The sequence below is a fragment of the Brienomyrus brachyistius genome, chromosome 3 (assembly GCF_023856365.1).
Source record: "Brienomyrus brachyistius isolate T26 chromosome 3, BBRACH_0.4, whole genome shotgun sequence".
Classification (NCBI taxonomy): domain Eukaryota; kingdom Metazoa; phylum Chordata; class Actinopteri; order Osteoglossiformes; family Mormyridae; genus Brienomyrus; species Brienomyrus brachyistius.
The window spans coordinates 9,702,067-9,727,169 of NC_064535.1; the positions used below are offsets into that span (position 1 = coordinate 9,702,067).

At 43.4% G+C, this 25,103-nt stretch overlaps 1 protein-coding gene across 1 annotated transcript; it reads right to left on the reverse strand.

Annotated features, from left to right (window-relative positions):
- Nucleotides 1-1,745: 1,745 nt before the first annotated feature.
- LOC125739362 (serine protease HTRA1B-like) lies at nucleotides 1,746-22,553 on the reverse strand. The gene is made up of 9 exons (XM_049009398.1): nucleotides 21,826-22,553; nucleotides 16,827-16,926; nucleotides 14,566-14,770; nucleotides 9,385-9,579; nucleotides 8,410-8,442; nucleotides 7,680-7,794; nucleotides 7,432-7,489; nucleotides 6,934-7,029; nucleotides 1,746-3,410 (listed from the first exon to the last, which is right to left on the reverse strand). The coding sequence occupies exons 1-9, from the start codon at nucleotides 22,271-22,273 to the stop codon at nucleotides 3,242-3,244; spliced, it is 1,419 nt and encodes a 472-aa protein (XP_048865355.1). The 5' UTR covers nucleotides 22,274-22,553; the 3' UTR covers nucleotides 1,746-3,241.
- Between the last annotated feature and the right edge of the window lie 2,550 nt (nucleotides 22,554-25,103).

Genomic DNA, 25,103 nt, shown 5'->3' on the forward strand with positions numbered 1-25,103 from the left:
CACAGGTTTGTACTTCTATCTTTGTGGGGACCATCCATTCATTTCTATGGGCAAAATGGTCATCCCAGGTATGACGACCTTAACCCCTACCCAGCCCTAACCTTAACCATAAGCCATCAAACAAAATACAAAACTTTTGACATTTTTAGTTTTTCGATTGCAGTCAGTTTTTTTTTTTATATAAAATAGAGTTTACGCTTGTGAGAACCGAAAAAATGGTCCCCACAATGTCAACATAACATAGTTTCAATAAAAGTAATCAAAGAAAGTGCAGCAGTATGTAGTGTCCCCCACCCAAAATGATTTTTAGAATCAGATGCTCAATTCATTATTTGTGAATAGAATCCGTTCTGGAAATTCAACCGAACTTTGAATCACTAATACAAACAAGTGAGAATGGACACAAACGAGCTGCATCATGGAGAACCCAGGTTTGCATGTATAAACCGTAACCACTGTAACGATAAAATATTGCCTATATCACCCACCACTATGCTATTGTGTGTTTTTTAATTATACGGTATCTGATTTGAGGGGTTCATTATCACAATGGGGGCGGCATGGTGGTGCGGTGGTTAGCACTGTTGCCTCACACCTCTGGGACCCAGGTTCGAGTCTCCGACTGGGTCACATATGTGTGGAGTTTGCATGTTCTCCCCATGTCGTCGTGGGGTTTCCTCCAGGTACTCCGGTTTCCCCCCACAGTCCAAAAACATGCTGAGGCTAATTGGAGTTACTAAATTGCCCATAGGAGTGCATGTGTGAGTGAATGGTGTGTGAGTGTGCCCTGCGATGGGCTGGCCCCCCATCCTGGGTTGTTCCCTGCCTCGTGCCCATTGCTTCCGGGATAGGCTCCGGACCCCCGCGACCCAGTAGGATAAGCGGTTTGGAAAATGGATGGATGGATGGATTATCACAATGGGGTGGCACGGTGGCGCTGCTGCCTCACAGTAAGTAGGTCCTGGGGTCGGTCCCCGGGGTGGGTGTAGGACCTTCTCGTGTGGAGTTTGCATGCTCTCCCCATGTTCGCCTGGGTTTCCTGCTGGGTTTCCTGTTTCCTCCCACGGTCCAAAAGGGTGAGTGGTAGGTTAATTGGCGAATGTAAGCTGGCCCCGTAATTGTGTGAGTGTGTTGGTTTCTGCCTGTGCCTGTTGTTTCCGGTTTAACTCCGGTTCCCCCAGCGACCCCGGTTGGGACTAAGTGGTTACGGTGACGGATGGATTATCACAATGTGGGGAAACCTAGCAAATGAAGCAGAGCTACATCCATCCCTTTTCAGATTAATAGACGATAGATACAGAGAAAAACAAAGCATTCTGAAAGACATCAAAAATAGCCAATGCAAGGAAATGGCTGAGCAGAAACAAAAATCTTTCAGTACAAACATGAAGGGGAAAATAATATGTAAAGGACACTAAGGATAAGCAACAGGTGGAATGAATCAAAACAAAAACAATTCACCCTCCAGTCAGAGAGCGCCCCACCCAGACTCAAGATTTTACAAATTAATCGAGAAAATTCCTTATAATCACCTATGTAATATTTCCATAGGACATTAAATTTGAGTTCTAAATATATACCTCGTGCGCATTGCTTCCGGGATAGTCTCCGGACCCCCGCGACCCAGTTTGGAAAATGGATGGATGGATGGATATATACCACTACAGTAGTAAAATTAGTACTCTGCTTTTTTCTAAGATAATTAAGACTTTTATACTTATTTGCAAAATAACTTAAAGGAAAACTTCAAAATATAATTTAATTTCAATTACATACACAAAAGGGTTTGTTTACAACACTCAGACAGAACCTAATATTAATAATATTAATAAAGGGATTTGTTTCATGGCAAACTATTACTCACAGGTCTGGCAGAGCTTCAAATGCATCTGGAACTATGACTGTGGTGACAGAGTCACACGTTACCAATGTTTTTATTCTCTGATTCTTTATAATTAAGTAAACCCAAAAGATTTTGTGCAACAATATTCTCAAATTATGCTCCAACAAAAGAATGGATAAAGATTGTACCGATCAGGTAACTGTTAAACTTATTAACATTCAGAGTAATAAAGTTAAATGATGTTGCTTAGTATAGTAAGATTATTACTGGTGTTCAACTGTAGTAAAGGTCATTAAGGGGAAACACCTTCCAGGTTTTCCCTACGTTTATGAGTACATACTCCATACTGGTGGCCAACTGAACAGTACTTACTAAAAAATAAAAATATCAGCTACCAAACATTATATACAAACAATGGAATAGTGCAGAGTGTAGCTGTTCAACTGATATCTTTAATAACACCTGAAAATCTACCACTGCCCAGTGAGAGGCAGTTGTCTTACTATATTCAGTAAAAATCTACTGTATACTGCTTTTTAGGCATAGAAAATAAGTAAATATGTATCCTGAAATGAGAAGATACAGGATATGCAAGAACAACAGCATTCTTGGGGAAATTCTGACTCTATGAGCTGAAAGTTTACAACCTCCCTTTTCTTACTGTGAATTGCTGTCCAAACACCACAAAAGCCACTGGTGAAGAAATGCACTCTGGGTAAAATCTCAGCCCCTAACCCTCATGCAGGCAATAAACCAAAACTGACTAACTTGTTCCATATTGTCTGAACATGAATGTCCTATACATTAATATCCAATCTCCACCAACATTTGGACTGCATGAAATTTATTCTTGCCCCTCATACATGTCATTCAGGGAAAATACATAAAATATAAAATTTAAAAGTGAATTAAGTTTCCCACACATAGACATTTTGAACAGTGGCATAAGTACAGTACAAAAAAATAAAAAATAAAAATAATACAATGAACACTGGTAGGCTAACGGAAGAGCAGTCGTATCTCTAGAGCAGGGGTCTCCAACTCCGGTCCTGGAGAGCTACTATCCAGTAGGTTTTCTATCATACCGGGCTTCTGATGAGCCACACCTGTTCCTGGGATTTACCTGAGAACAGCTGTGGCTCATCAGAAGCCAAGTAGGACAGAAAACCTACGGGACGGTAGCTCTCCAGGACCGGAGTTGGAGAACCTTGCTGTAGTAGCATAGATTGGACAGTGTTCTGCACGGTTTGCTAACCACTGGGTGAGTTTCCAGCTGATGGCAGAGGGAAGAGTCTGTTGATTACAGATTGTTAATGTGGTGGCACTTCAAAACCACACCCACAATGGTCTGCAGGGATGTACAGAGAGTTGGCTCCAGAGGATGGGGGGGGGGTGTGGTCAAGGGTCAATCTCCTCCGGAATGATGGTGAGGATGGCGTCCTCGTTGCCACGTCGCACCACCAGTCGCAGGGTGTTGTCCCTCTTGATAGCGCTGCTGACATCCCCGGTGGCAGAGATACGCTGCCCGTTGATGCTGATGATGACGTCATGCTCCTTCAGACCCCCGCTGAGATAGGAAAGGAAAAAAGGAGAGATTAAAAGTGTGCATGGAAACCACAGCTAAGGTTGAACTTTCAGCTGCTGGGCACAATGTGGGCCAGCCAGTATGCAATTAACACTACAAAAAATGAGATATATCAATGGCACTTACAGCAATCTCACTGAGTAGACTTAGTCCTGCTACAATGATGATTTTTTTTTACTTCTTTTACAGACTCAGATTAATGGGTTAATTATCTTACACGGCTAGCAGTGCCAGTTATGGTATCATCGGTTACGTCCATGCTAGCTCAACTCTCATAAGCAGCCACCATCAATATTTTTAGCTTTCTGGTCATTAGAAGTATTTTAAAGGCAAACCATAGGATATTTCAGTCACCCAGAAATAGAGCAGGTCTGGGTCACCAGCCAGATTATTAGAGACGAGTCACTGTTTTCACAAAGTGGGAAACTGATGCCTCAACAGACCTCAAGTTATGGAATGCTGCAGCAATGATACACATATCCCCATCCACAAATGCAGAGCAGACATTCAAACCTCATTCTTCAGTCATACCAGCAAGACAAAATGCAATTGGCATAATGTGAAGTCTGGTCTAAGTGTGCTGTATTCCAGCTGTCATGCCCTGCTCGTCGGCTCCTCCTGTGTGCCACGCCCCCTGCCTACCCACGTGTTTTCTCCCGATTGTACCCAGCTGTATCTAGTTCATTTGCTCAGTCCTGTGTATATCAGTCCGTGTCTTACCCGAGTCCAGTGTCCGTCATTGATGTTGTCAATGTCTGTTTCCCGACCTGCTCCAGTTTCCCCGATTAAAACCCCGTTTTCCCGTATCCCGCTTGCCTGCCTGCTCCTTTCCCGCACGATCGCCGCTCTGCTCGCGATCGCTCACCTCGTCCCGTGACAGAATGACGGACCTCAAAAAGAAGCGGAGAGGGAGGAGGAGAGTCCCGCAGGAGACGATCCGTCTCGGCGCCTGCTCGCTCTCCAGGCTTTGGCTCCCGACAGGGGACGAGAGGGAAGTACCCGCCCTACCTCCAGCCCGGAGGCTGACCACACGCGACCCCGATCCCGTGTGGAAGTACTGGTTCTCCAGTGAGGACGAGGACGAGGAGCCCTTCCTCTACCCATACCCGGAGCCGGAGGCCTTTCTTCCGCCGTCCGTTTTTACGGACGTCGCGCCGCCTCCCGCCACCGCTAGGCGCCAGCGAGGGAGAAAGAAACCGGCGATCGCCGGTACAGAGGACCTCCCTCCGCTGCTCGCTGCAACGGCCGGACCCGAGGAGCTCCCTCCGCTCCTGCCGCCCGCGGACCCCGCTCCCGTGCAGCCGCCATTGCCGGCGGACCCCGCTCCCGTGCAGCCGCCATTGCCGGCGGACCCCGCTCCCGTGCAGCCGCCATTGCCGGCGGACCCCGCTCCCGTGCAGCCGCCATTGCCGGCGGACCCCGCTCCCGTGCAGCCGCCTTCGCCGCTGCCTGCGCAGCCGCCTGCGCAGCCGCCGCCTGCGCAGCCGCCTTCGCTGCCTGCTGCAGCTCCCGGGCAGGCGCCCCCACTGCAGCAACCTGCAGCTCCCGGGCAGGCGCCCCCACTGCAGCAACCTGCAGCTCCCGGGCCGGCGCCCCCACTGCAGCCACCTCCTGTTCCTGACCGCGCTCCAGTTCCTGCAGAGGCGCCCCCTCTGCAGCCGCCTGCTGCAGCTCCCGGGCAGGCGCCCCCTCTGCAGCCGCCTGCTGCAGCTCCCGGGCAGGCGCCCCCTCTGCAGCCGCCTGCTGCAGCTCCCGGGCAGGCGCCCCCACTGCAGCCAGCTCCTGTTCCTGACCGCGTTCCAGTTCCTGACCGCGCTCCAGTTCCTGCAGAGGCACCCCCTCTGCAGCCGCCTGCTGCAGCTCCCGGGCAGGCGCCCCCACTGCAGCCACCTGCTGCAGCTCCCGGGCAGGCGCCCCCACTGCAGCCACCTGCTGCAGCTCCCGGGCAGGCGCCCCCACTGCAGCCACCTGCTGCAGCTCCCGGGCAGGCGCCCCCACTGCAGCCACCTGCTGCAGCTCCCGGGCAGGCGCCCCCACTGCAGCCAGCTCCTGTTCCTGACCGCGCTCCTGTTCCTGACCGCGCTCCTGTTCCTGTCCAGGCGCCCCCACTGCAGCCACCTGCAGCTCCCGGGCCGGCGCCCCCACTGCAGCAACCTGCAGCTCCTGACCGCGCTCCTGTCCCTTCTCCACCTGTGACAGTTTCTCCCTCGCCCCGGCGAACTCGACCCCGACCTGGGGTCATGTCTGTGTCCCGTAAAGGGAGGGGACACAGACGCAGGGCTGGGGTCCCGCCCGCCCTGCCCCCTGGCTCGCCCTGCCTCGCCTTGCCTCGCCTGCGCTGGGGCTCGGTTGCCGCCTGCGGGTCCTGGCCCTCCGGGTCGGCTGTCGCCTGCGGGTCCCTCTCCGGTGCCTCGTCGCCCTGCCTCGCTCCCCTCTCCGGGTCCTGGTCGGTCGCCTGGGGGTTCCTCGATGGCGGCTCCTCGGTCGCCTGCGGGGCCCCTACCTCCGGCCCTCCCCCGGACATCGCCGCCTGCTGCGGCTCCCCCCTCCTCCGTGCCTTCGCCGTGGCCCCTTCCAGCTCCCTCGTCCCCTTCCCCGGTGCTCCCTCCTGCTCCCTCCCTGGCCCCTCCGCGGGTCCCTCGCCCTGCCTCCTCGGCCCCTCCGAGGTCCCCTCCGGCTCCGGCCTCCCGGCCGCCTGCGGCCCCTCTGGCTGCCTCCCGTCACCCGCTTGGGCTCCCTCGGGCTCCCCTTTGTTCCCCCTCCTTGTCTCCCTACGCCCCTGCCTTTGTCCCGCCTGTCTCTGCCCCTTCGTTTTCTGCTCGCCCTTTCGTTCCGCCCGTCTCTGTTCCTTGTGCCCCGGTGTACCCGCCTTGCACTCCTGGCCCCTTTGTTCCTCCTGTTCCCGCTGTGTCTCCCTTCCTGGTCTGTCTCTCTGCTTTCCCGACCCTCTGTCAGGTTTTGTCCTTTGTCTTGTCCCTGGCTGTGTTTTGTGCCTCGGTCCTGTTTCCTGTCTCTCGTTGAGGGTTCTGTTTTTTTTTTTGCTCCAGGTCCCGGTTCCCGTGTCCCGTCTGTCGCCTCCTCCCTGGCGCGCCCAGTGAAGCGCGCCTTTGGGGGGGGGGTTCTGTCATGCCCTGCTCGTCGGCTCCTCCTGTGTGCCACGCCCCCTGCCTACCCACGTGTTTTCTCCCGATTGTACCCAGCTGTATCTAGTTCATTTGCTCAGTCCTGTGTATATCAGTCCGTGTCTTACCCGAGTCCAGTGTCCGTCATTGATGTTGTCAATGTCTGTTTCCTGACCTGCTCCAGTTTCCCCGATTAAAACCCCGTTTTCCCGTATCCCGCTTGCCTGCCTGCTCCTTTCCCGCACGATCGCCGCTCTGCTCGCGATCGCTCACCTCGTCCCGTGACACCAGCAGGTATCACAGAAATTAACCGTTGTTTCCTGCAATACTCCATTTCCACACTTAAGAGGGGAAATAACCTGGTGCATAAATAATACACTTACGCTGCAGCGGGTGTCTTAGGGATAACCTCGATGATGTACGCCCCAGACGTGACATCGGGGAAATCTTTCTGCCGGGCCTTCAGCTCCACAGCAAGTCTACAGAGGCGTATACACACTTCACCCCAATAGCACATGATGCTTTAAAACACTTATGGCCATGATTGTATAAGCCATGCTTATGATGCATTATGACTGCCTTATGAAGCTCTCATCTACACTGAACTATAGATGCCTTTATAATGTACAAAGCATCCTTAAGGCTCATACCGACTATTACAATACATTATGAAGGTATCCATAGTGCATAGATGAGAGCTTCATAAAACAGCCAAAATGCATATATATATATATATATAGAGTCAGAAATATTTTAGCCAAGTTTATAATGCTTTATGAATGCATTATTATTTGTTAAGAATGTGTTTATAAATTACTAAAAACATGGCTTTAAGTAGTTACCAAGTTTTTTTTTTTAAAGAATTGCAAAAAAAAACATACGCTGCTGTGAGTGTCATCATCTTCACTCCGATGTATTTCTTCTTTAATGTCGTTTTCACTGGAAACATAACATCAGCATCAGAGTCAACTTGCTGAGATTTAACTATAAGGAAGTTACTTATATGACTTATGATGTTTGGTCTGGACAATCGGAAAGTGCTTTCTGGATTTAGCCTACATAGGGATCTGCTAAGTGAAATGAAACTTGGTGGATAGATCTATGTGCATGGTGGACTGTCACACGGTACCTTTGGCCTGCCTGCCGTATGACTCGGCCAGGAACTGCCGTATTTTGTCAGAGGGGATGGCGAATGAGATGCCTGCCGTGACCTTCAGGGTGTTGATTCCAATCACCTCGCCATCCTACAAGAGTAAATCCCGTCAGGGCTCTGCTCCCTGAAATCATTACCACTGGGCGGAGCACACTGTATCGCCAAACGGACGTGGACGCCAGCTGGACCAACATCTCATTCCAAAACTAAGGGTATTAAAATGAAGTTAGTTGGTTCATTGTTGCTGCAATAGCCTCTACTCTTCTGGGAAAGCTTTCCATTAGATGTTGAAATGAAGATTACTACTGACATCCAGGGTGGGTATTGATAACAGATGATCAGGCCTCTTTCTGCAAGCTTGTTTGACTTGGGTGGTATCATGGTATTTTTGTTTTGAAATGTACCCCAAACCTGCCACCCCCCCCCACCCCAACAGCAAATTTTATCAGGAAATACCATAAAAATACAATACGACATAGTATAATGTTGGTATCCTGGTAAAACGTCTGAATAGCAGGGTAACACATTTCTGGGACACTAAACATCATTCGGGCTGTTAAGAAGCTGCTAGAATTTGCAGGAAATGTGGGACATCTGCAGGGGGCGTGGTTTAATAAGCCAATTCCTCTAATTAACAGGGGCATCCACATAATAAGCACAAGATTAATGTGTGACTGGGTACATGATAGAGAGAAATCCACCTTACCAGATTCACCAGTGGGCCTCCGGAATTCCCATACTAACAAATAAAAACATACATTCATACGTTTAGACACGAAGAAAAAATATATATTTTTTACATATATAAAGTTTAACAGGGTATATTCTGCTGATGCCATTCTGAGACATTTTTGTCCTCTTTTCATTTACTGAATATATTTGATTGCTTGTTGCGGGAGAAAGAGTGCAGCTTTATTACCCACCGCAGAGAGATTTTACCTTCATTTACTATTAACGCTATTGAACTGCAGGAGCAATTTACAGCAATGCTGGTTGCAAAATCTGTCAGTCCTCTTCTGGAAAACATCAAAAAAAAAGTCTCTCTTGTTGTTTTGTTTTACGGCTGCCAATGTTTCAGCCACGGGCAGAAACTTTAAAAAGCTCGGAAATGGAAAACTAAACTGTAACTGGGCATAGAGTCAATTAGCCACGACTTTATACTACTGCATGAAAATGTGTAATACAAATACGTCATGTGTAGAGCTAACTACACAGGCGTGACTGATGCCAGCTGCTTTAACTTTAATTTGCGTTTGTGTGTAATTGGTAGTTGAGTTTATTATTGTATAGTTGGTGAAGGAAATAAAATATGACAACCTTTGCGACACTTAATGACATCAGTTCCATTTTTTCCAGCCATTTAGTTTGACTGATTGAGTCACACAAAAGTAGCGTCCAGAAGGGTGCGTGTTGAGTTAAATCTATACCACTTGTTTTAAACAAATGATGAACCAAAAATTAATTAATTCATTCATTCCGTCCATCCATCCGTCCGTCCGTCCGTCCGTCCGTCCGTCCGTCCGTCCGTCCGTCCGTCCGTCCGTCCATCCATCCATCCATCCATCCATCCATCCATCCATCCGGAGACTAAACCCAAGCGGCACAGGTATGGAGGAGAAAGCTAACGAATGCTAAGTGTTATTAAGCAGATTATGGGATCATGACGCCAGACTGAACTCACGTTGATGATGGCGTCCGTCTGGATATAATCCATGTCAGAGTTGCGCAGGCCCAGCTCTTTGCCCCCCCGCTGGGTTGTGCTAACGATTCCTGTGGTGACGGTATTCTGCAAGGAGAAGGGGCTGCCAACGGCCACCACAAACTCCCCTGGTCGCAAGTCAGCTGATCTGCCCAGCAGCAGTACAGGAAGCTTCATCTGCAGACAAGAGGGGAAGGATCGAGGGCTAAATGCAAATACATAAAAAAGGATACGCTTCTACATATCTGCTGAACTCCAAAGGATGTTACACTTTTCTAAACTTAGTTTCTTATTTATAGAAGAAGCACTTCTGTTTCCAGCACGGCTCAGTCAGGGACATAAAATATTAATGACCAGTCTAATCGCAAGTTCACTCCACAAACACATATAATATTTTACCTGCTTTTAAACAGCGACATGTGCATTCGTAATTATAACCAGATACGCACACACAACGTACACAGCGAAACGTCCCGATTTTTGAGTTGTAACGTGGCTGTCAGAGCAGGCAAATAACTAGCAGGACAGAACCTGGATACGATTACTAATTATTTTTGTGTCTAGCCTCGTACATGAAGGTAACAGTACAAATGGTTCTGCGCACTGAATTTCTACAACCTGCTCGAATGACATCTACGAGCAGCGGTTATAAATAGAGGAAGACAAGAGAGTGAAAGGTCACTGGGGAATGAAGGAGGAGGAGACAAAATGTTCCTCCGTGTCCTTGTCACAGGAAGAACCCAAGCATGACACAGGAATAACTGGCTGTTGGGGGTAAGCAGATAAACAGACAGAAATGCAAAGAGGCAAATCCTGACGCAAGGTGGCTCGATAGCTAAGTGCTTAAAGAGCTGCTGTCTGTCTTCTCATTAGCCTTATCTTCTTCCTTGAGCTGGTGCTGATTCTATACGCACAACATAAATTTTAGATTAGCCTTTGGCTGGATTTAATATAAAATAAAAGTTTACTAAGTCTTGAGGAAGGGTTATGCTTGCTATATGACCTGATTTTTGGTATAATACATGCATTTTCTGGACAAGACTTAGAAGCATTGCAAGACTAACAACACAAATACATTATGCATCACTGACATCAAATTATTGTGTTACATGGCAATTAAATTACAGAAAACCTTCGGAATATCTTTTAGCCGAGAAATGCTGTATATTAAATTCACTGCAGTTAAGATTTACGATTCAAAGCTTTGATTTTTCTTTTTTACTGAAGTGAATTGATCGATTATTCTTATTAATAAGATAACAAGAAAACCTGAATGAAGAAGATGATGATCATTTCCTCAACATCCAAGATCATTAAAGGTTCTTTTAAATAAGTTACAGCGCTAGGAGGTATGAACAAAATGAGACACAATTAAATTACAAGTGTGATTAATACTGCAATCACCTACGCATTCAGATATAACAAAGCAGTACTAAATACAGGATTCCTCTAGAACAATGACTCTTTTCAACTTAGATAAGCTGATTGATATTTTAAATTGGATTTTCATCGATTTAAAGCCATTGAGTCCAAAAACTCAATTCACCAATCAAAAACAGAGCAATGCACTCCTGTGGGATTGCAAACTATGCTCAGTTTTTCTGTTTGATCTCCAGCTTCTTTACTGCGATTTAATTTCTGCATTCGTATGCAGCTGATGGAAGAAAACCAGCTCTTTCCATGTTGTATAGCTCTTAAAAGGCTGTGCAGTGCGAACGAACACTGAAGTCAGTTATCCGTGTAAAACAGAGCATTTTGTTTGAGTAACGTCAAGCAAAAAGGTTAAGGAGTTTCACAGCTTCAGAACTATAATTATATGTAACTGAATTATCCCTGTAAAACACTGACTGACACATTTTAAAGTTAGGTTGTGTCTATTGTTTAGTTACTTGTCCATTGCTAGCGGTGTTAAAGCAATGTGAAATAACAGCCCTATCCTCCGGGAATGGAATGAAGGGTAGCTCAATTTTCCTTACCCATAATATGCCAGAAAAGTGTTCCACAAGTGTTCCTTTCCAAACACTGATTCTCTAAAATCAAGGGACCAGTATTTAGTCATTTTATAAATCCATGCTTAGCTTTATTGGAAACAGAAACTTTCCCCAAATTTACTGTATTACCCTTTGCTGAAAGAGAAGTAGCTTGTAATTGACAAAGAAGTAAATGTGTTTGTGGGACATCACTCTAAAGACGGTCAAGCTGCAGACCAGAAGGGGACAGATATATAATAAAAGGTACAGTTTTACATGTATGATTGAACTGTATTTGCAAGCTAGACACCAGATGCCCTTAATGAACAACGTCTGAGACAATGTGGTTGGTTTTTTTTCTGCCCAGAATGAGAAACTGACACTTTTGGAAAAAATGACACTAGTGGAAAAACAGCTTTCCTTACAACTTTCTTTAGGATTATTGCTATATATACACAGCAGGCTACACTAATTATGACTTAAGTATCATGGAAAATGAGACAATTTACACAGACAGACTGTGGCTAAACTGCACATGTGCAAATTTTAATAGTAAAATAAATAAAACCTCTAAAAGATAACTACTGCTGCCTGGTTAAGAAGAAACAATAACCATTTACTCATGAGAACGTAGAGATTTAATAAAACCCCAAATTAACAGAGATGTTTGAATATCTCCTAACAAAAGCGAAGGCCAAACGAATTTTGCACATGGCAGTCCAATCCTGACTGAAAAAAAAGAGTTAAAACTAAAAAACACACTGCATATTACAGAAGAATTTGTTCTAAGGCTGCAGTATAGAACTTCTATCACTTTTTCGCTAGACCAATGGCAATCGATCAGCAGGCCGGCGGCCCGGATGGCTTTTCTACCGTCTGCATGGGATTAGTCAACATCGAATAAAAAAAGAGGCTTTATAGCAAAGTTTCCAAAAGCTGGCCTTTCTCAGTTTAATCCAGTGTGCCATCAGATGCCATTTCAGCTCACTGTAGAGGCTTACTGACCACCGGCTGTTCATCTCAGACTGTATTCAGACTTTATGCAAGTCTGAGCAAAAGAGATTTCACGTTGTATACAGGTGTGCAGCTCCGCACGGTATGACTTTCTGTCTGTGAGCAAAAGGTCGCTAGTTCAAAGTCCCATGGACGGCAGAGTGATTTCACCACCGAGCCTGTGAATTGCTTCAGGGCCAAGCTAACCCTGGTCTGTGAATCTTACTTGTATGCCCAGGGGGTGCTGTAACGGGGGGAAAGTCAGGGGGATTGACAGGGGTCCCAAACTTTTCGGAAGAAAATTGGACTGGTCTGGGTTGGTGAACCAATATGATATGCTTTCATGAGAAATGTTTAATGGTAACCCTGCATAAATCACTTTGGACAGAAGCATTTGCTAAGGAAATAAAATGCATTATCAAACAGATACTTATAATACCTTTTGATGTATTTTTTGACTCCACTAGATGGTGTTCAAAAAAGAGCTCATATCATGCCACAAAGCAACCCAAGAGCGCCATCTAGTGGGGTCAAAAAAATACAGCAAATGGTTCATGAAGCTTCATTTGCCCATCACTACTAGGAGCCTGATACGAACTGTCCGAGCAGTGCACTTCACACCCGGATTTAATGTTTCTCACTCCTTTTGAAGGTCACGATGTCATTCATGAGACACTGTCGGATAAATTAACGGTCATCTCTGTCATCAGAAAGTCGCTCCCCCCTTTACATGGCTGGTTTCTGGTTGTCCTGCTTCACCTTGTGTACTGTTGTCTTAGAAATTTTGAACTTGGAAGCTACCTGCTGCTCAGTGCAGCTTTCTGGCAGCAGAACCCTGATTAACCAGGATTAAAAAATGCAGGATTATTTATATAGCGTAGTCTCTTCATTTTTTCCCACATACCACAACAACTCTCTTGGTGGTACAGTTGGATGAATTCTCAAACATTTACTCTCTCGATCTTACACACACACACACACACACACACACACAAAAAGAAATGCACACACATGCACACACAAGTACGAGTTAGTGTATTGTAGAGATGGTCTATTATGAGGGACAAAAAAACTGACCTTAAGAACAGAACATGTTGGATAAAAAAGGTTATTCAAAATATCTTTATGACAATCCTCATGAATCAGAAGGGAATTCTGCTACAGGTTTCCAATAAAATACCCATCCATCCATTTTCCAAACCGCTTATCCTACCGGGTCGCGGGGGGCCCGGAGCCTATCCCAGAAGCAATGGGCACGAGGCAGGGAAAAACGCAGGATGGGGGGCCAGCCCATCGCAGGGCACACTCACACACCATTCACTCTCACATGCATTCCTACGGGCAATTTAGCAACTCCAATTAGCCTCAGCATGTTTTTGGACTGTGGGGGGAAACCGGAGTACCTGGAGGAAACCCCACAACGACACGGGGAGAACATGCAAACTCTGCACACATGTGACCCAGGCGGAGACTTGAACCCGGGTCTCAGAGGTATGAGGCAACAGTGCTAACCACTGCACCACCATGCCGCCCCATAAACTACCCAGTTTACCCAATAAAAAAAAAGTACAAAAACTCAAGTAGCGTTACATCAAGAGAGATATGACACTGCAGTTTTTGCTGTAGTAGTATCTATCCATCTCCCAAATGGATATCCAATACAGGGTTACAGATAACCTAGCGCTTATCCCATAAGCGGAGCTACGGATGTGGTAAAAGTTTTAGAGGACACAGGTAGGGGGGGGGGTCTGCCAATATTTGGGGGGGGGGGTGCTCTCTCACTTCCTCCCTATTTCCAACACCCATGCCTGGTGGAAACCCGCAAGACACATATGGAACTCCACACACAGAACACAAGCAAGATTCATATTTTGTTTTTGTATTCACTGTTTTGTACGTTTTCAGTTGCGCTGTTCGTTGCTGTCAAGTGCTGTGCCAAAGTGATTTCATTTAAGCCTTAAGGCAACACCTACCCATCGGACATAGAGATACCGCATATTTTTCTCTAGATTTCTTACAGCCATCACATTTATAAAGTACCATAGAACCTGATTTTCACTCATTTACGACTATAAACCAAATTAACTGAGAACGAAAGGGTACTAGAATCTTGTGTTCATTTAGCACCTTCACCAAAATGCTCAGTGATGACACAGACAACACAAACTTGTGCTTATGAGGCAGACCACGAACATCTTACCGGGGTTTCAATCTTAATAAGTGCAATATCAGCCTTCTCATCCACATCCTTGATCTTGGCATCGTAGGTGGCGCCATTCTTCAGCTCCACCTTGACCCGATGCTTGTTGGCGACCACATGTGCATTGGTTACGATAAGCCCGTTTTCCGAGACCACGAACCCTGAACCACTTGCCACGGCCACTTCACGCATGGAAAACATCATCCTGGATTAGGGAGAGAGAAACTACAAGTTACAATTTAAAAAGCGGCTTAACAACCGAACATTTTCCATGGAAAAGAAAATCTGTGGCAGATCACTGGTGACCTTTAAAGCCGTCGAGAACCTTCCCACGGTCTTATAAATGTCTCTTAAGCATTCCACTATGCTGCATTGCAAATCCCAGCATTGCTGCATGCGACACACCGAAACTCAACATCACGGACTCACAGGGTTCGTAAAACGGAAAAAGACAAAGAATTTTGTACAGTGGCTTACTGTTCAGTACTGCGACTTCTACCTCCAGGATTTGGGGTTTGAATCCTGCCTTGCGCTCTGTTGGTGTGGGTTTAATGTACTCCTATTGTCTCTCTCGATTTCCTCCAAGCATTCTGGCTTCCTCCAAAAATCACGCAATTAGGTGAATTAGAGACTCAACTGTCAATGGACTTGTATGTCCTGTGGCAGACTGGCCTCCTATCCAGGGAATTCCCCCCGACTCAAGCCCTATATTTTATAGGTAGGCTCAAGGCTCGCCATGACCTTTTCAAGGAATAAGCAGCTGTAAGACGGATGGGAGAGTGGATAGGTCTTTGAAGGACTTTAATTTTATTATGTGTATTCCATATTTACAATATTACTGCTACTTGGTTTTGAATACTATTGGCCATTTGGAAAAAAAATACATCAATTCGATTAATTTGACTCATTATTTGTGTAATGTAAAGAAATATATAAAAATATAGTTTTGTGACCCAATAGCAGCATTGCAAAAATTCTGATACCGGAAGATTTCACCTATTTATTCTTGACTTGAGGAACTCTATTAATTTCTTCTGAAACAATTTAAAATCTGTCCCTTGATTCTAAAACTTGTTGTTTGAAACATCTACTTTAAACTCTACTTTAATAGTATCAATAGTCTGTATTGTTTGAACCCATTACCTTAGAAGTGCCAAGTGACAGGGTTACCCGCTGCCCTGCCATACCTCTCATTTGTTTGTGTATTATTAGTCTTAGGTGTTGTAGTGGAATTATATTCATGGAACATCAGGACACTTTGAACATTTTCATATCTTAATCATATAATTCGGGAGAAAGTATAATTCCTACAAGAAAAAATTAGCAGGGAGGTGCAGGGCTAGTACATCGCGACCAAAAAAAACCTGACCAAAGACAAAATCTCACCCATGAGCCAAATGGTCTCTTTTGGAGGGAATCCTTCCTTTAAACACACAGGAAAACTGGACAAATACAGTAAACATCAGCATAACTGGCAACGCTCATAAAAATTAAGTAAAATTAATGAGTTATTTTTGGCAAAAACAAATGGATAAGTCTCATGTTTTGATTTTCAAACAGATTTTCTTTTTTTTTGTTACTCGAGATATAATAATAGCCCCTTCCAGAATCTGAAGTAGCTTTCAGCATCCAATTCCCCGCTGCAGAGAATAAAATTAACTTCTTTTACTATGAAGGGTTCTCTGGTCCAATAGGCTTTTATGGGTAGCAGAACTCATGGACCGCAGAACCGGCAGAGCCACAAGGGCAAACGCTCGAAAACTTTGGGAATATCATTTAGAATATAGTGATGAACAATCACGAAAAAATACCTACATATAATTACAAACTAGTAAAGCATTATTTAAAAAAAGCCTGAATTATAACTGTGTTTATTTTATTTGTTTTTACAAACATGATATTTAATGAAGGCAAACAATACTGGCTATTCATGGAGTGTTGTGGTTTTACATCTATTTTTAAACTGCATATTAAATGTTATGTCATCGGCAGTGTTGGCAAAAGAAGTGCATCTTCTTCAGATGCTCTCCGAAGACCAGGTAGAACTTTATTCTTGCAGTTATATATGATTCATGAAATGCGGTTGTCAAACACACAAGGACTCAACCCCTGAAACCCAAGGTTCTAATTAAAGGCCAAAGGCTTCATCAGGCCACATCAGGCCACCTGAGCGTTTGTGTTGAGGCAGCCCTAGATGCTAGATGCGTTAGTATCAGTCGGCCTTAGCTGACTTGCTGCACTGCTAATGTGAGAACCCTTACTTGCGGAACAGTTCGATATGGACAACAGCAGGGGCGATTTTCTCCACCACATCAGCAATGAAGTTGTACTTGTGTCTCAGGCTGTTTGGATTCTCCTGTCCTGGAAAACAGTAAAAAAAAAAAAAAAAAAAAAGCATGAAAGATTTGACTTCCACTTCTAAAATAATTAGAACACTTACATATATACATATGTAAGTATATACTGTGTGTGTGTATATATGTACACACACACACACACACACACACACACAATTCTTAGTAAAGGAGTTCTTGGATTATCAATACATACAATAATAATAATAATAATCAAAACTTCATTGAACCCCACGGGGATCTTTGTAGAGTAAGCTGTCCTCGAAGGACAGCCACTCATAGTGGCGCCCAAGGAGCTGGGAGTTAAGGGCCTTGCTTAAGGACCCGCAGACATGCTGAGACTGGGTTTGAACCAGCGACCTCGTGATTACTGGAACACAGGCTTAGCCCACTGAGCCACACACGAATACATGGATATGTCCATGAATGGAGATAATACAGCTAGTGATATGCAACATTAGATATCCACAATGCACCTTTTATCTGCCACTAAATATTCTTCCACGCTAATTGAATCTGGACACATCCCGTATTATGTATCAAAATAAAAAAATAATCATGGGTACTAAATTGTGCAAAGTATTTAAATGTGTGTTGCGTCTCTCTCCGTTTTTTCGGGAAAATCTCACAGATGTTGTACTATCTCTCAGCCTAAACATAACAAGCCGCAGACGGAGATGACCAAAACAAGGTACTTATTCAATGGAAATCTAAACCAAATCTAACACTGCATACGCTCTAAGTAGCTGCTCTAATATTAACATCAATATTAACATCTATCCATGGCTGAAAGCGAAACAAAAAAAGAAAAAGCCGTCTCATACTGCAGCAATCTTTAATATAAAAATAAAATCTGTTTTACTTGCCCTTTGCTTACATCAACCAGCGTTTTGAAGATCGTGTGATTTTTTTTTTCCCTCCAAGTGAAGCCTTGATTGTCTGGATTAAATATTCACTGGGCGTAACAGAAATTCCTTCTCGGGTAGAAAATATCTTTTCGCGTGTTGCTCTCAAAAAAAGCACTGCTCATCTATTCTGAGTGAGACGCACGTTCCCCGTCTTCCACAGGTAGGATAATGAAATGAACCCACCTGGCTTATCCCTGTCTGAAAAATTATTTAAGAGCAATTTATTCCACCTTGATAAAGTTTCACATATTGAACAAGGAAACAAAATTATATTTGCACCTGTGACCGTTTTTATTCTTTCAGATACTGCTCAGTTTGATATGCGATAAACTCAGTTTAGTAATATCTATAAATATAATTCATTCAGTGGTCTAATCAAAAGTATTCAGGAGCCCCACTGGAACTAAATCATGTACGGAAAGTTAGCAGAGATGTCAGTCCTGTTTGACTTCCTTTCAATAGGTTGAAGTATGACTGAACTAGAGATGCCGTAATCCAATTCAGCACAAAGACAGACTCAGATTTTGTTTTGCTAACCTAAATATACCAGACTATGCATCATATTACATATCTCATATAGTGAAATTCTGCCAACATGCATCAGCAGACAGGCGGACATCCAACATAAATACGCATTAGATGGGGCCGGTTCCAGGGAAACATGTTTAGATGCTGACAGCAGACTTTAAGAGGGAGGAGGGGAATTGGAGATGAGAAACATGTAGAAGGCAAATTTATACATTATTTCGTTCCTGTTTCTCATTAATGACGGGGTTCTTCCTGGCTTTATGGGTCCTGCTTTTGGGAGTCTGATGCGAACTGTCCTAGCAGTGCACTTCACACCTGCACTTGTTTCCCATTTCTTTCGAAGGTCATTGATGTCTTCCTACGATTCAGGAGACACTGTCGGATAAGTTAATGGTCATCTCTGCCAACAGAAAGTCACTTCCACCCACAGTTTTAGAAACTTTGAGCCTGGAAGCAGCCTGCCTTGCAGCGCAGCCCTCTGCCAGCAGAACCAGGGTTAAACCAGGATTTAAAAATGCAGATTATTATTTTTTTGTTTAATATGGTGTGGTCTCAATTTTTTTCCAGAGCTGTGTATGTATTTGTGCGTGTGTCTGTATGTATACACACAAACACACACACACACACACACACACACACAAATAAATAAATAAAACTTACAGCACCTTGCCATCTACATCCTATGGATATTAAATCATATACCCTCAGGCCATATCTAAAATGCCGAAACTATGCATAACACTTTCTACATTTTTCATGAGATTGCTGCTCAATTTCAAGTCTGACATTGACGCGCTGCAGGCAAAAGGCTCTTGTTCCGATTACCACATCGTAGAAGCTTTTACTTCTGAAACAGCACCACAGGTACTGAATGGTCTGCGATGGTGATGAGTATCATTGCTATAGACACATGTATGACGATTATTACTTTGTTTTTCATTTAGCCCCTTTCATTCAAAAAGACAGATATATGAAACATGTAAAATGTTTCAAATATTGGATTGTTCTCAGTAAACCTATAAAGATACAAGTCTAACTAAAGAACACAATGAGAAAATTCTGTAGAAACAGAGGCAGCTAACTGAATATGATGCATAATGCACTTTATTGGGTTTTAAAGTATCAAGCCCCTTAGCCATGCGACTCTTTGCCCAGTCACCTGGCAAAGCTTGCAGATCAAATTCCTTTGCAATACAGAAACTAAAGGAGAAACAACGACATTGGCAGACAACAGGTTAACCTAGCGAGGGAATAGTGGTACCATCAAGGTAAATAAGCATCTAAACAATGTGGATCTAGACGTAAACCTATAAATCGGAAGAGAAAAATCAATGCCATGCATTCATAGCCAAGCAAAAGTTGCAAAGACAGCTGTTGACATAATTATGTACAAGTATCTGTCAAAAACAACAATAACCCAGGAATTCCAGGTATCCTGTGATCACTTATCCTGGATGGGTGGGGTGGGAGGGTGAAATATACCCCAAGCACAACACAAGACACACACATTATAGGCAAATCACACTTATTTATTTGGCACGTGTGTTTTTTTATTCACGATTACATCCAACTGAGAAAGCAGAGTGAGCCAGTGCAGGGAGGAGCTGACACAAATACATTAAGCTAACTGCTGACGACAACTCTTACCTAAAATTGGCCTACAGTTCATCTAAAATGCTGCTTTCCACACTCCTTTGCCACTCACGACCAGCCGAAAGAGACACGTTCCCTTGAACCAGTCAGTCCCAGCTCACCACTGACTTAGATAAATAAGTAGCTTGTAGATTTGACTGCCCTTTTCTCGCCCATACATGTGAACGAAGACTAGGCTGCCAGTTGTGTCCCGCTGCCAGCACACTTTCAACTGGCAATGCCAACTGTGCGCTTTGGCCGAGCCACCGAAAACAAACTCAGAACTATATGAAGGGTTATCATATGCTCTTAGATATGCCCAGCTGGACGTGCGATCTTTTGGGGTGTGAAATCAATCCTCCTGAGACTGAACATTAGCAAGATGTGCTGTGATTAATCACAAGTTCTATACATAGCACTTAAAACAACCTTACCAGATAAGGCTTATTTTCCATAAAAGATAGAAACATTGTTTGTTGACATTTCATAAGCTGCTTTGCCATAAAATGTTTTATCTGTGAAAATAATTTACAGTATCTTTGTCCCAAGTTATTACTACATTTTTATAATACACATAAAAGTCACTCTGTCGTTGCAGTCATGGATATACAGTATATGCCTTGTTTGGTTTATAAAAACAGTGTTTCACAGAATGCAGAACCTGACCTAGATCGTGAGCCAACTTAAATATGTTATAACTTGAGCAGTTAGAAAACCAGATGGTAATGCATATTACATCATCCAATAAGAAATCTCATATTTTAACTTGAAAGCAGACCATGCAACTCTTAAAACAGATTTCTGGAAAGTACTTCAGCAGCTCTCAACTTAAAGTCATTTCTTTTAAATGCAATCACTAAAGTACCAGAAAGCAGTAGACATGCAGGCAAAGTGGCGATGTTGATGAGGGTCAGACACGTCACAGTAATGGAATCTGCAGGGTTTGTATGCACAGCACTGGCGATGTGAGAGTCACTGCAGTGTGGCTGGCTGGTGCCTTTGCAGTTGGACTCAGTTCATTAAACCATCTACACAACAGGGTCTAAGGTGTGATCCGACTCACTGTACAGTGATGGGGTTACCTTCTCGGGTCCAACACTTACCTTTTCACATTTCCCATTAAAGCGCATTCAAAGGTTGCCACATTAATGCCAGTATTAGTTTCACCAGAAAAAAAGGCAAATGACTATTAAAGTTTTTTGACCTGAGAGCCAATAAACAAGCAAAGTCGTTTAAAGCAAATCATCATATCTGACTGAATTCCAGTCATGCAAATACTGTATTCCTGTTCAAAAAGTGTTATGATGACACTTTTTAAAACTCGTATTACACTTGTAAATCATAGAGCATCAAGTGGCCATTTAAAGACTGAAAATGAAAATGAAGTAGCACCTGAATATTAGTGTGTCTATGTTCATTGACTGCAGGTGTCCATAAGAAGAACAACATGGGGCGACTCAATTAGCCCAGTCAAGGACTAACGCGGTACAGGTTAGCTAAGGGCAGGGTTATTAATAGTGGCCTTTACAGTGCTTACGGTGCTGCTTAAACCTTTTGACACATGCAATAATTAAGTATTTATTACCTGGGAAAATTTTACATCTGGCCTGAAACAGCTACAAAATGTAAATTAATAATATTTGGTGTAAATGTAAAACTGAGACAACAAATGCATTGTGTACGTGACATGCAAAGTTACCACAGAGGACCACATTTTTTTTGTCTAATATAGAAAAATTAACAAAAATAAAAAAAAAAATTAACAGAATTCACAGTAGCAATAAGAAGTAGCAAAGAGCTACTTCTGTAAATATTTCCTGTGCATTTCGTCCACGTACCTTGACCGCAGGCTCCTCTTTGTATGAAGATGACAGGCGGCTGCTCCAGTCTCTGGGCCCGGTTCGCCACCCTCCTCAGCTCGCAGACGTTTCGGTACGTGACTCCGTCGCTGCCGCACACCCGCTCCGGGCTCTGACACACGCACACGCCGCTCTTCGCTCTTCTCCTCACCGTTGCGGAAAAGCCCACTCCGTCCGACAGCAAGCACGCCATGCCCTCTCCGCAGACCGGCTCCCCGAACCTCCCGGTACCGCCGCAAGCCTCGCCCTCCCCGGCCGCACACACTGGACAGCAGCCGCACTGGTCGAGGACCTCGCCGGCATAGCAGACAGCGGGCAGAGGAGCGCATAGAGACTTATCACAGTGATCAGGACAGCCCATAATGTAGGGATCAGCTTGGGCCGGTAAAGGTGCAAAAAAGAAAGTTGCTGTAATTACCCAAAACATGCTTCAGTCCAGAACAAGTACAAAAATAGTAAAATATTATGTTAAAAATAAATTATACGAAAAACAACTAAGTATAAAACTACCTTTACCAATCTTCTAAATCTGACCTTATTTTAATATAAACCGCTTAAAACAAACTAGGTGCTCCTACGCTGAGCTACTATTACTATGCAATAAAATACATAAATTAGAGAAAAAAGTCACTTAAGTCTGCTTTGTTATTAGACACCGCAAGTCCCTCTGCTCGTCGTCCGCTATTATGGGATTTGTTTTCTAATACAAATATAAAACCAGTCAGTTCCACATGACCAGTCAAGAGTCAGCGAGCGATGGAAACAAGACTTATGATTGGCGGGACAGTATGACGTAATTCGGAGGGCGTCTCCTCAAAACGTCTGTCTGTTGCAGCTCGACTGCCGTGCGCACCTTAATATTTAAGTATACTTTTATAACTATACTTAAAGAAAATACTAATGGCGCTGGTTGTTTGTCCTTGAATGTTAGAGTGTTTGCATTTTGTGATATTTCAGAATCAACGTACCATTGTTTGCCAGACTATCGCGATTGTTTAAATGGTTATTCAGATGTTCTGGACAGAAAAAAAGCTGTTTAATTTGTATTCGCACGTTTGAGTATTTTCTGTACAGTATGTGTAGTCGTTTGTGAATAGAGAAACATATATGTAACTTTGTTAGCGCTAAATGTTAATAACTATCAAAATATTAAACGCATGTAATTCATTATGTTGAGGGATTGGCATAAAGAACAGGCACATAGTTCCAGACCCTACATCATCGTTGGAAGTGAACCACACAGTTGACTGTATTTGTTGGCGGCTGTCCGAGATTTAGATGCCAGCAAGCCATAGCAGTCAGTCAGTTATGTTTTATCGCACCAGCAGCAAACAGCTAGCTTGTCCTTAATTGGGAAATTCTGGTGCAGCGTTTCAAAGAACTGCAATTAGCTGTGCTGTGATGCATAATCAGCAGAATTGCTTGAATTGGTACAGGTTAAAACCGCTCGTCATATATCATTATTTTATTCTAAAGGTCCGCAAAACCGATCCATGACAGCACTGTGTAGTTGTATTAATTTAATCGGCGTACTGCCAAGTCACGTCTATTGATGTTGTGTTGCATTATAGTTACATGTGGCACCTTATTAAACTTCTTAGTACCGAACAATATTTTACTTATTAAAGTTTTTAGTACTGGACAAATGTTTTCTGTAAGACACTCTCAAAATAACAGAAGTAAAAATGAAGTGAATATGCTATATAAGTAACTAAACATAATATGTAACCATTTTCATTTCAAGTCCCTTCTGTGTTTGTATACCTAAGGTTATTAATTTGAAAATTATGCCGCAGGAGATGAACATCATGCATACAATAGTTTGAAATGACGGGAAATGACTCATAAAAGTTACAGTATTGGTAATATAACAGTATTATATTACATTACAGTATTGGTAATGTAGGACACACACACAAAATCTAAACAATCACTGTAGTTATTTCCCAAATGTTACTTCTGTTATGACCGTTTCAATTAATCACTTAACCCAATTAATTTTTCACCTCTATGGAGGATGTTATGTTTTTTGCTCATATCTTGATTTCACTGGCGTGTAAAGTATGAAAAAGATATTTTTTTTCATAAAAAAGCAGGTGCTCAATGTGTTAGCAAGCTTGATAACAAATATATACATAAAGCAGATGACTTTTAATAAACCAGTTTCTGTATAAAGGGGTAATATTATATTAACATGTACAATGTTACAATGCATACAGCAAATAAGACCAATCAGCCTTTGCTTATAACTGTCAACAGATCCAATAGATGTTTATTGAACAAATTTCTAAGTATTTACTTCCTGATTCTTTGAATTAAAATCACAAGTAATATTTACAATGGGTAAGTCCTACAAAGGGCTGTTGTAGTACCCTTGAGCAATATACTGAACATGATGCAGTCCAGTTAAGTACATTTAAATAACATTTATTTGTTTGCAGGGCTTTTACCCAAAGAAATGTTCAATTGAGAAAGCAGTCCCTGGAGCAACTGTGGTCAAGTGTCTCGGTCGAGGGTCTGGCATGTAAAATCACTGTGCTCACTGTGTAGATACCCAGCTATATAAAGGGGCAATAATGTGTAATCTTTTCAGAAATGGTAAGTATGATCACCCCAGGTACCGAATTCCAGTTCGACCCACAAACATGGCATATTTCAGCTCAGCAGAAAAGCTACTTCGAAAATCCACAGATATAAACTATGCTTACGCATTATTGATTGATAAAGTATAACGACAAAATGAGCAAACGACTTAAATTAGTTGTAAAGAGCAAGCAAGGTATCAGTGCAAGTCATACGGAAACAAAGTAACCTACTTTTTGTAAGGGACTCGCATTTAGTAACTGGGACATCAAATAGAGAGGTAAGGAGCAGGCACTGATACACATTTATATGACATCAAATAGGACATCCTTATATTATTTCATTTTGTAAATGTATAAAACAGAATGTTTGCCAATACGGAAGCATGTCAGAACTCTGTGATGCTCACATATCTGTAGAGGGCAGTATAGTCCTTAACGACAGATTGTACATAAATTCATTTGGAGCTCAAGGTAATGTAAGACATGCAAACTCATTTTTAAAATATATTTGCCCATTTTTGTGTTGACTAAAATGTGTTGAAATCTAAATAGTTTTATCCTAAGATTTAAAATATTATTTTATGTATTATGCCTGCTTGCTAGCAGCTACTACTGTTTTACCCTGGAAATGTGACCTTTTGGAGAAGAGTCAGATCAACTGAACAGACAAAA

What these genes read in the sequence shown, in the direction of transcription:
- LOC125739362 (XM_049009398.1), bottom strand. Translation starts at nt 22,273, where the DNA reads ATGTTTTGGGTAATTACAGCAACTTTCTTTTTTGCACCTTTACCGGCC. An exon ending in TTATTAAGATTGAAACCCCG is followed by an intron (nt 9,580 to 14,565) that starts GTAAGATGTTCG and finishes TCTTGTCTGCAG; the next exon opens with ATGAAGCTTCCTGTACTGCT. An exon ending in CCTAAGACACCCGCTGCAGC is followed by an intron (nt 3,411 to 6,933) that starts GTAAGTGTATTA and finishes TTCCTATCTCAG; the next exon opens with CGGGGGTCTGAAGGAGCATG.